At 52.5% G+C, this 12,168-nt stretch overlaps 1 protein-coding gene across 5 annotated transcripts in view; it reads right to left on the bottom strand.

Annotated features, from left to right (window-relative positions):
* The window catches only part of LOC121013783 (inositol-pentakisphosphate 2-kinase), a 128,946-nt gene that overhangs the window by 43,705 nt on the left and 73,073 nt on the right, over positions 1–12,168 (bottom strand). The window contains exon 1 of one of the 5 annotated variants that reach the window (XM_040449598.1): positions 5,206–5,411. The exons of the other annotated variants lie outside the window; for them this stretch is intronic. Within the exon in view, the coding sequence (XP_040305532.1) occupies positions 5,206–5,286 (81 nt within the window). The 5' untranslated portion in view covers positions 5,287–5,411. Of the gene's footprint in view, positions 1–5,205; positions 5,412–12,168 lie in introns of those variants that run through there. 5 annotated transcript variants of the gene reach the window in all.

Here is a 12,168-nt window from a genome sequence, read left to right as displayed (position 1 = left end):
AAGGACGGGCTGCGGAGCCGAGGGCCACACCATTCACATCCTTGAGGACACCACGTGAGAGTCTAGGATCTTCTCAAGCTGAAAATCAAGCCAACAAACAGAGGAGTGACACATGCACATTCAACCACCTCAAAGCCCAAAGTGAAGGCCACCACTTGTCACAAACGGAGGACAAATACTGGCTGCTTCGAAGGCCCCAGGTGGGGCGGAGCGAACGGCCTGGGAGACACGCCTGGGGCCCTGAGAACCCATCTCGGCCATCCCAACGCTGGACGGCCAGCCCAGCACAGGTGCGGGGACTCTGGCTGCCCAAGGGGCCTGCAGCGTCGAGCGCGGGGTGAAGGTTTTCCACGTATTTGTGCCGTAAAGTCGAGTGAGAAAGCAGGAAACGAGACGGACACAAAGGACTCTTCAACCAGTAAAAGCACATCTTGGAAGGAAGTGCACCAAAGTGGTTAACAAAAATTATTTTCTGAGTGGGAAAATTCTGGATGTTTTCCACCTTCTTCCCTCCGGTATTCTGTATTTTACGGGCAGTAACTGGTATCAGATAAGAATCAAAGACCACAAAAAACAACGCACCACGAGGGACAGCTGCCCACGTGAGGCCCGAGGGAGGGAGGCTGCAGGTGGGATCAAGGCAGGTGACACCAAGGACGGGCCCAGGCCGGGTCTTCCACCGGGGAGAGGAGGTGGCCCAGGACAGGCCAAGAAGAGCAGACAACTTCTAAGGGAAGGAGCAAGAAACACCACAAGGGGAAGACTCGCCCTTCGGGGGGCCGCCCCAGCTGCCGCTACTGGTGACATCACCAGCCCACAGGGCGCCGAGGGGATGAGAGCCAGGACAGGTGCTGGGCTGACAGCCTCGCAGAGTGGATGGCACCAAGACACGTCACCAAGGGGAACCAGGATGCCACGGGGAGGCCAAACGGGAAGGACACACGGGGACAGGAGGGACCTGCACCGGGCAGGACGCTTTCCCTTCCAGGCTTGGGCTGCCTCTTCTGGACCCACAGATGCCACAGCACTGATGTGGTGGCGGAGGTGTGAGCCCGGCTGACACCTGGGGGCACACCTGGGGGGCTGCGATGGAAGGGGCGCTCAGGTGACCTCTGCGAAGATGCAAAGGCCGACAGCCCGAAGAGAAGCGGAGGACTGGTAAGGCAAACCCCAGCTGCACGGGACACACAGTGAGGGTGTCACACAGAAGCACTAGCAAGTCCGTGGGCGGCCTTCAAGGCCCCGGACCCTCCAAGGCCACGTGAGCACGGAGCAGGTGTGCAAACACACACAGCCAGCATGACCCCGTACTACAGACTGATCCTTCTGCAGGTGACACAGAAACCTTCCTGGTCAGCAGGGCAGCTGCTGTCCTGACTAGGAGGAGGAAGCGGGCACAGGCATGGGCGGGAAGCCACCAGGCCCCCTGGGGAGACGAGGCCTAGACCACACACACCCGTGCCCCCCAGGCAGAGCGCAGCTCACCAAGGTCGGGGCTGGCAACCACCAAAGGGAAAACCATTTAGAAACCACAAATCCTAACCACCTGACTGCAGGCAACCTTGGGAATGATCCCAGACAAGGCCCCACGCAGGGCTCTCTGACAAGGCCTCACCTGGCCGAACATCAACCTGAACAGATACCATTAAAATTCCAAATAATGTTACTTGTTAAAAAAAAAAAAATACTAGAGGCAAAAACTTCAGACTCTTTGAACTGGATTCAGCAGAAAATGACAGGGGAGTGGCCTGGGACTTGGGAATGTGTTCCATTCAAAAGAGAGAGAGAGAAAGAGGAAGAGAGAAAGACAGAAAACCAGAACGACTCTCACCTGCCTGCACACCCCCCATTAGGAGGGTGACACACAAACCAGAAACCCTGAACATGAGGCGAGAAGACAATCGGATGCCCTGACTGCTGGGACCTCACATCCTCAGGACCCGGATGGACCCGGACAGACGCCCAGGACCTCAAAACTGTCACAGAGACAGAGGATCCACCACCGTCTGGTCTCAGAAAGGCCGGGACACCTCAGGAGGCAGAAACGAGCGCTTCCCTCGTACTTCTGTAGGAGACCCTCGCTGCCAGGTCTCTGGCATCACCTCTGTCCACAGAGGAACACATTCCCACAGCTGAGTGTGATGACCCCAAGGCGAGGGACCTGGAGGGCAGCTCACTCCCACCACCGGAGACACTCGAGAGAGGGGTGACAAACAAGACTCTCAGCGACCCACCCAGGACAGCGCAGAGCCAAAGCCCCTGACAAGGTCAGGACAGTGAGTGCGGACAGAAATCCCGGCAGCACGCAGGAAGGCAGCTACGGGCTTCACCACAGCTCCCCGTGAGCAGAAGCGCGACCACTGGGACAATGATGGTGTCCCTGGGCTGCAGCAAAGTGCATGCCCACCGGGGAGCCGCCCCTGCCCAGGACCCCGCCGTAGGGTGGGTGCCTGGAGCCCCACCGGGCAGTCCGTACCCTCGGAGCGGCTGGCGGTGGGGGGGGGGGGTTTCCACGCCTGGGTGGACACCGCACAGCTGGACCCGGGGGCGCTGAGCACCAGGCGGAGGGGGCAGACAGCGGGCACCCGGCCCGCTGTGGCGTGGGAGGAGTGATGGGGAGGCCGAGGGCGCCCTGTCTGGAGCTGGCCTACCCTCAGGTCTCCTGCGGCCCAGCCCAAGCGTGTCCCCGTGCCACCGCCCCCCGGCGGCCCACACTCCTCCTCCACGCCCAGGCCACAGTCTACGAGTGCCACACTCCCCCAGCCCTCCCAGCCTGGTAGGCTGTCACCCCACGGGCCTTGGAACTGGCCACCTGAAGGCGCCATGTGTCCCGATGCTGCAGAGGGAAGACGGCCTTGCCACTTGCTGAGGACTTACAGCTCTGCACGTCGACGATGCTCTCCAGAGAAGGAGGGAGAGAAGGCTCTCCCCACCTGGGAGAGCCCCGGCAAGGCCGCCCTCTACCTTGGGATAAACAAGGTGGGGTGTGGGGAGCAGGAACACATGTTCACCCTCACAGCACGTGCACCCTCTCCTTGGGCACAGCAGGGCTCTGTCCTCCTTCCCAGGCCAAGCACAAAGGCCTCCCCACATCCAAGAGGCAGTCAGAACCCTCACTTGGCCGAAACGTTCTCCTCCAAGACCACTTGTGGTGATAACTGAGGAACTAACACCAAGCGAGCAGAAATGAACACAGAACAAATTTAGATTTAAAATAAAGCGGGGGGGGGGGGGGGGGGGGGGTTCCTGGGCAGCTCAGTCAGTTAAGCATCCAACTCTTGGTTTCAGCTTAGGTCATGACCATGAAGTTTATGAGTTCGAGCCCCAAGACTGGCTCTGCACTGACAGCGAGCCGGCTTGGGACTCTCTCCCTACCCTGCCGGCCACCTCCCCCCACCCCTCCCCAAGACACTCACTCTCAAAATAAATAAACTTTAAAATAATAAAAAAAAATAGATAAAGCATGAAAAGCACAGGTCCAGGGTAGCCTGGTGACTAAGTTGAAAAGGGAAAGGAAACAGAAACACAAGCCCTAAGAGCCAGAGCTATGCGGTGAGGGAGGGGCCCAGCTACCCTGCAGGGTGGTCCTCGGAGGCCAGTGATCTCCCGGCCTGATGTACTTTTACTCCAGATCCAGAACTTGCTCCTTCACCTGACACACCTTCTGAAACTCGGTCCCTTAGCCCCACTCTAAACGAAGCCTTAGCCTTACATAACATGAAGATACACCACTCGTCCCACTAAGGAATTGGAAGACGGGTGTTTGTTCTGTGAAATGATTCAGGGGTCACTACAATAACCTGACAACAAAAGAGACTTGTGCGGGAATATCCAGGCTTCACCCACCCAGGAACCACCAGGGGCCCAGCGGACCACACAAAGAACAGCTTTAGGTTAGGCCTCACCCCCATTCATCGAAGATCTTGAGCAAAGCCTGCAGTCTCGGTTCTTCTGCTCCCCTCGCTGTGCCAGGGGTAACAAAATGCAAAGGCAGAACAGGGGCCACCTGCGTGGCCACAGATTGCCCTACAGCTGACCCAGCACACCCAGCGCAGAAACAACTGAGCAGGCAACCCCCAAAGCCCGCACCAGCCTGTAGGAGCTGCTGGACTGGGTCAGGGCTCTAACCCGAGTCCAAAGGGAATGACAGTTTTCACTTGCCAGGCATGACTCGCCCAGCTCCTGCTCACCTCATCCTGTACCAACTCGACAGGGGTTTTGTTACTAGTTCCGCTCTCCAAATGCAGAAAGGGAGTCTGGGCCAGGCAGCGGTAGAACTGGGACTGTGCCCAGCTCTGCGTGACTCCAATTCCCAAGCTCTTAACACCTCCCCCACCCACCCGCCCGGGCCGGCCCCCGCCCCCCGGCGCCCGGCGCAACACCTAGGGCTCCTCCCCTGCCCACCACATTCCAGCCTGGTTGTATCAGCAGATCGTCAGGGAGATCTGGGGCTTCACACAAATCCACAAGCTTCTCTTCCTGGATTCACCTTCTTGGGAGTCCTTATTGGACTTTCTGAAAGCCCTCACCAAATTAAGAAAAACAACCCCTTTAAATCCTAGAAGATTTTGGAGAAGAACCTGTGGGCAATACTCCATTATTATTGGCGGCAGCAGCGGCGGGGCAATTCCCTGCGTCTTGAAGGATAAACTCCCTCCGTGCTGGGGGAGAGCACCATCCCGGGCACTTGCCTTCTTCAACCTCCAGAGCTGCGGGGACTCCCATCCCGGCTCCCGCTACCCCCGCGGCTGGGCAGTCGGAGGTGGCACCGCCTGGGGCTGGGGCAAGAGGTGCTACGAGGACGTGGCACTGACCTGGGGGGGGGGGGGGGGGGGGGGGGGCGCGGGGGGGGCGGCAACCGCCCCGAGCCGGCCGGGGGTTGCAGTGTTGCTGGGGGGACGCGGAACTACCCAGGGCGAAGGAGGGGGCCCCAGGGGGTCGTGGACCCGAACCCTGGGGGAGTGGGTAGTGTTGCTGGGGGTACGCGGAACTACCCGGGGCAAAGAAGGGGGCGCCAGGGGGGTCGTGGACCCGATCCTGAGGGTGGGGAGTGTTGTTGAGGACATGCGGACCTACCCGGGGCGGGGGCGGGGGTGCCAGAGGGTCGTGGACCCGACCCTGGGTGGGGGATTGCTGCTGGGGAGATGCGGAACTACCCCAGGGCGGCGCGATGGCCCGGGACCGCGCCGACCTTCCGCCGCTCACCTGCGCGTGGGCCACCACCAGGCTCTTGTTGCCTTCCCCGTGGTACCCCCATTCATTCTCGTCCATCTTCCCCTCGTCCATCCCCCGGTGCGGCCCTGGCGCCTCACGCGGCCGCGAGCTGGAAGCCGCCGGTCTGCCTGGGCAGCAGCCGCCGCCGTCGGGGGGAGGAGCGCCTGTCAGCCACGGCCTCCCCTCGACCCCGCGGCCCCGACTGCCAGGCTCTTAGTCGCCGGAAGCCACGCCCACGGTGGCTGCCATGGCCAAGCCGGGCAACTTCCGGGTTTACGCCCGCTTCCCCTCCATTGACCACTACGGTGGCTAGGCAGGAGGCCATCTTGGGTGCTGGCACATGACTCACTTCCGGAGCGCGGATTTTAGAACAGGAAAGGAGGTTTCCGCCCCGGGCGCCGGAAGTGAGGCAAGCGGGAGGAGCCGGCGGCTCCTCGGCGCCCGGGACCGGCCTGGCCGGGGGTAGAGGTTCGGCGGCCTGGGAGATAGGGAAGACGCGGCCCAGCCGGCGGGCAGTGGGGTGTACGGGCGAGCTGGCAAGTGGGACGGGGGCGTCCACACAGGCCGGGGGCTATGGCGGTCGGGGGAGTGCGTGGTCCGTGGACCTTGGACCACCGAGATGTGGAAGCCCCAGTAAGGCACTTGGCGGCTCCGAGCCCCCGCTTCCTTTTCTGTAAAGTGGGATGTGACTCATCTCACACGAGTTATTAATATCACCGTTTGCTAGTTACCCGACGCAGAATCACCCCGCAGTCCCACGAGGTAGCGCTCTGTACACTGTACAAACGAGGAAGCGTGGCTCCGAGAGGCGAGTGGACTCCCAAGTGGTGCTTTTGCCAGAGGAGTGGGTTTCGTGGACCTTGAGCTCGAGGTTGGGGTTTGCAATCTGCCCCTGCCACGTAACGGTGGCGAGGCGGAGGGCAGGTCGCTCCCGGCCTTGGTGTTTCCATTAGAGAAGTGACACTAACGATACCATCTTCTAGAGCTGCAGTCACGGTTAAATTCGATCAGCGGTTCCCAAACTCTTAGTCTCAAGACCACCTTATTCTCTTTAAAAATGAGAGCCTCAAAAAGTTTGCTAGTGTGGGTTATATCTATCAATATTCACCGTATTATAAATGTGAAATTTAGAAGAATACTTTTCGTCTTAAAAATAAACATTCTTAAAAACCTGTATCTCCCAAAAATACAGAGAAGAGTGGGAATTGTTTTACATTTTGTTAAATCACCTTAAAGTTTTAAAGATTCATAGAACATAGCTGGATTCTCACATCTGCTTCTGCATGCACTGTTGCAATATACTGCTTTGAAGTATATGAGGAAAATCCAGCCTCAGATACATGGTCCAACAAGGAAAGAGCTACAAACCAACCTCCGAACAGCTTCGAGCACCAGCAGACACCTGGCAAGGCCTTGGAAACTGATGAAATGAAGCCGGTGAGTCCGGAAAACAAGCTGATGGCTTTGAGGACTGGCCCAGGTGGAAAGCAGCTCCGAACCCTCCCCAGGGATGGTTGAAAAAGGGGGTAGAAATAGTCCCCGGCGGGGAGGGGATGCCCACTCACAGAAGAGCTTCCCACACCGTCAGAAGGTCAGGGGACCCTAAACATGTTTGAGATTTTCTCAACATCTGTGACCAGAGTATTAGGATCATATTAAGTATTAAAACATTGCTTTAAGGAAGCCTCTGTGGTGCTGAAAATGTTCTGTATCTTGGTGGTATTTTTTTTCAGGGAGCATTTTCTCACAGTGTTTAGAGTTACTAGCATATGGTGATGATGAAAAGATTAAACTTTGGTTTCGTGATTGTTTTTAAAGTCTCCACAGATGCACCGGTGGACCATGCCCACCCCATCCCCAACTTGGTCCACCACTGGCTACAGGGAAAGAGAGAGGTGCTTTGAAAGAATTATGGGGGAGTAACAACTTGGAGAAGAGTGGACCCATCTGCAGTGGTTGGAGGAAAAGAAGAAACGGCTAGAAAAGACAGTAGCATTGGGAGAAGTACGTCTTCCTCTATTCAGCCCATGTGGTCTGCCTTTTTTTTTTTTTTTTCAATCTTGCGCGGGCCAGTGGCAGCGCACACAAGTGGGGGCGGGGCGGGGGGAGGGGGTGGCTGGAGGAAACAGAATCTGAAGCAGGCTCTAGGCTCTGAGCTGTCAGCACAGAGCCCGACACAGGGCTCCAATTTACAGACTGTGAGATCATGGTCTGAGGTGAAGTCGGTCGCTTCACCTACTGAGCCACCCAGACGCTCCTCATGCGGTCTGACTTAAATTAACATAATCCCTACTCTCGAGGCCTTCTAGTGACCTCAGCCTGTGCACAATCAAGAACTATCTTCTCAAGGAATCACATCAACCCAGGGATTGGTTCAGGGGATGCAGAGACGATCCAGGTTCATGCAATGAAGCTCACTCACGTGGCTTGTGTGGAAGTGATCATGGGGAGAGTCACCCTCAGCTGGGTGGCAAAGAGGCCAGGAGGTCAGCATGTGCTGCCAGCAGCGATCCAGGCACCTCTGGTGACAGCAAAAGGAAACGGCTGGGCAGTAGCGAGGATGGAAACACCTGGTGAGCCGAAGGATCGCGTGCTTCTTGGTTGCTCTGAAGTGTCTGAGTAGTGAACTCCATCTCTTGCTAAAATAATTTGAGTTGCGCTCCTTTCACTCATAACCTGAAGAGCTCAAGCTAATAAGAGGGGGCACTGGGATGGACCAGTCACCTCAGGCAGTGTCGAAGTGAAGCAGAGCCCAAAGGGCCATTGTTAGCAGGGATTCCTGCACGACGAGGACGGTGTGACTAGGAGCTTCCTACTCCATTTGGTCCCACCATGTCAGTCCGTGCCTTCTCCTTTTGTGTTTAAAACGGAAAAGAGATGGGGCACCTGGGTGGCTCAGTCGGTTAAGCGTCTGACTCTTGGTTTTCGCTCAGATCATATCGTGGTTTGGGAGTTGGAGCCCCGCATCGGGCTCTGTGCTGACAGCTCAGAGCCTGGAGCCTGCTCCGGATTCTGTGTTTCCCTCTCTCTCTCTGCCCCTCCCCCACTCGTGCCAGGTCTCTCTTAAAAAATAAACATTAAAAAAATTTTTTTAAAGAAATAAAAAACATTTAAAAAAATGATAAATTTAAGGAAAAAGAAAAACACCAGACTCAAACTGAGGGACATCCCACAGAGTATCAGACCAGGATTCCCCAAGCCATCTGAGACATGGGAGACAGACACACCAGAGGAGCCTAAGGAGATGACACCCCTAAATGCGATGTGAGATCCCAAAAGGATGCTGGTGGGAAAATATTTGGAATTCAGTTAGTAGTAATGAACGAATGTTAATTCCTTCCTCCTGGGAAACAAACCATAGTTAAGTGTGTTGGGGGTGGGGGGGGGGCATGTGGGAAGTCAGTAAAATCTCACAATGTTTGTGTAAATCCAAAAGAGGAATTCATTTTTCAGCTTCTTTCAGGATTATATAATTATGTATTTTAAAATGTAAATCAAGTTGGCGAAATAAAAGCAGTCTTCACAGCAGTTGCCTTGGGTGATGGGGAAGGGACAGACAGGACACATGCACTGACAGAGCTAAATTTGGTCACATCAGTAAAAATAGCTGCAGCGAATCCTCTTGGACCCCACTTTTCCATGCCTACAGATTGCCCTACAAAACCCTCAAACAGGCAGCAGTGCTGGACGAGTCTTGGTTCCCAGCATGGGCACCTCGGACAGCCTTGGGCTGCACCCACCCACCCAAGCACAAGACCTGGGGGGAGGCTCTGCCACCTGTGTTCCAACAAGTTTCCCAGGTGACTCTCCACCACCAAATTATGGCATACTCAGAAGTCACTCCACCAAATAAGAAAACCAGTTACACTTGTACCGACATGAGCTCTGTGCATGTGCAGTTGTGAAACAAACCTGTGTGTGAGCGTGTAAATGCAAAGAAAAGGGGACAGAAATTATTCTATCTGGGAGGGGGCGGGGGGAGAGGGAGAAGCCAGGGAAGCCATGTCACTTTCCTCATATTGTTGATTCAGAGGATGTATTCACAAAACACTTCCATGATAAAAATTTAAATGAATAAACTCTTGATACTTATTTAACTGAGGCAGGCCTGTCACTGTGCGTGCACGTGAAGGATGGCCACATACGTTGTTAAATACAGGGATAAATGTTTGAATAGAAAAAAAATGTGTCTTACCGTACACTTTTCTCTGGGGATCAGGCCATGATGAAATATATTACGTTCTTCTGTAACATTTGAATTCTGCATGAAAGACAGGAGTCTACACCGCATGCAGGGGAAGTCACTGGGAAGTCCTGCATGTGATAGCCTTGGAATACTCAGCTACAGGGAACTGGGCAGCTGTTACGGAGAATGGACCTTAAGATATTTAGGTCACTTGAACACACCATGGGCAAGATCCTACTATCCTGAGCTGGTCCCACCAACTCCAAAATGCGTTAACTGGATAATGAGTCAGGGGGCCTTCAAGAGCACATAGCCCCTTCCCACACAAAGATACGGTGACGCTCAACACACCTCCCCCTTCTGCTGAAGGGACCACTAGAGGGTTAAGAGGCTGGTGCCCTCTCCCCTGCCACTGTTTTTCCCCTTCCCCCCTTCTGGGAACTAGACATCAGAGACTAGGACATGCAAAAGCAATTGCATATATGGAGGGAAATTAGACCAGTAAACCCAGGGAAAGACATAACCTGAGACGACCTTAAGTTTACACCTCTGGCTGACCCTCAGCAAAAGCCCACCTACAACAGCCTAGAAAACAGTAACAAAGCACTCGGGTAGAGAGGAGAACTGACTTCCAGAGTTGCCACATCTTAGGTTCAAATGTCCAGTGTTTAAGAAAAAGTCATAACACATGTAAAGAGACAGAAGGAAATATGGCCTATTCAAATGAAAAAAATAAGCCAACAGAAACTGTCCTGGAGAAAAACCAGATGACATTTAGACAAAGAATTTAAAACAACTGTCTTAAAGATGCTCAAAGAACTAAAGGAGGATGTGGAGAAGGTCAAGAATGTGGTGTATGAACAAATTGGGAAGAACAATTAAGAGATTTTAAACTCTAAAACCAAAAGAAATTCCAGAACTAAAAATTACAATAAATTAAATGAAAAAGTCATTCAAGGGATTCAAAGGCAGATCTGACTCTCTATTCTCAGTGCTCAAGAAGAGAAATGCTGAAATTTGAAATTTTAGGATCAGAGAGAAAACAGGCTGAAAAGTGAACAGAGTCTGAGGGACCTGTAGGGTGCCGTCAGTGAGACCAATGTCCACACTGAGGGTATCCCAAAAGGACAAGAGAGAAAGGGAAGGAAAGAATACTTGAAGAAATCATGGCTAAAACTGTTCCAAATTTGGTGAATGACATGAATAGAAGTATCTAAGATGTTCAACAAATTCCAAGCATGATGAACTCAGAAACCCACATCAGGACACATAATCAAACTGTCAAAAGACAAACACAGAGCAAATCTTGAAAGCAGCAAGAAAGAAGACTCATCTCATACAAGTGTCCTCAGTAAGACATCAGAGGTTTCCCCTAAGAAACTGGAGGCCAGAAGACAGTGGGCCAATACATTAAAGTGATAAAAAGAAAAAATTGTCAGCCAAGAGTCCTGTGTCTGTCAAAATTGTCCTTCAAAAGTGAGGGAGAAATCATGACATTCCCAGATATATGAAAAGGGAGTTTGGGACCATAAGACCTGTCCCACAAGGAATGCTGACAGGTGTCCTATAGGCTGAAACACAACAAAAAGCCACACGAAGAAATAAAGGTCTCAATAAAGGTAAGTGCATGGACAACTATAAAATCTAGTATTACTATAACAATTGCTTGTAACTGTATTTTTTGTTTTCTATGATTTAGGAAAATGATGCATGAAAATACTTTATTTTTTTATACACACAATATACAAAGATGTAATTTTATAACATCAACGACAAAGAGGTGGGGACGGATCTGTAAATGAGCAGAATTTTTATACGTTTGAAGTTATCTAGTTATAAATTCAAATTATAATGTTATAACTTCAGGATGTTAAAGTGTAATCCCCATGGTAACTGCAAAGAAAATAGTAACCGAATGAACATTTGTAAAAAGGGAATTAAAACTTTTCGCTTTTAAAACAACGGGGCACCTGGGTGGCTCAGTCGGTTAAGCATCTGACTTAGGTCATGATCTCACGGTTGTTGAATTCAAGCCCTGCATTGTGCTCTGCACTGACAGCTCCCTCTCTCTCTCTGCCCCCTCCAGCTTGTGCGCGCTCTCTCTCTCTCGCTCTCTCTCTCTCTCTCTCTCTCTCAATAATAAGTAAATAAACTTAAAAAAAATCTTTAAAAGGAAGAAAGGAAGAAAAGAATACAAAAATCCCTTATATAGGACAGCCAGTGTGGACAAAATGATAAAGACAGAAAGTAGAAAGAGGGTGTCCAGGATTAGCAGGTAGGGGGCAGGGGTTCCTGCTGATTGGGGACAGAGACCAGTTCTGCAAGACAAAAACAGTTCTGGATTGGCACCTCGGTGGCTCAGCTGCTTGAGCATCCGACTTCAGCTCAGGTCATGATCTTGCAGTTCATGGGTTCGAGCCCCACATCAGGCTCTGTGCTGACAGCTCAGAGCCTGGAGCCTGCTTGGGATTCTGTCTCCCCCCTCACTGCCCCTCCTCCACTCGTACTGTCTCTCTCTCTCTCTCTCTCTCTCTCTCTCTCAAAAAATAAACATTTTAAAAAAACAGTTCTGGAGACAAGTGCTGAGGACAAACAACAATATGAACATACTTCATACCACCAATCTATACACTTAACAATGGTTCAAATGGTAAATTTTGTATAATATGTATTTTGTCACAATAAAAAATTTAAAAGCAAAAAAGTAAAGGATAAATGAAGACTTTCTCACACAAACAAAATTGAAGGAATTTGTTGCCAGTAGACCC

This window comes from Herpailurus yagouaroundi, unplaced genomic scaffold (genome assembly GCF_014898765.1).
Source record: "Herpailurus yagouaroundi ecotype Mexico unplaced genomic scaffold, PumYag 199, whole genome shotgun sequence".
Taxonomy (NCBI): domain Eukaryota; kingdom Metazoa; phylum Chordata; class Mammalia; order Carnivora; family Felidae; genus Herpailurus; species Herpailurus yagouaroundi.
This window is presented reverse-complemented; position numbering and strand designations above follow the sequence as displayed.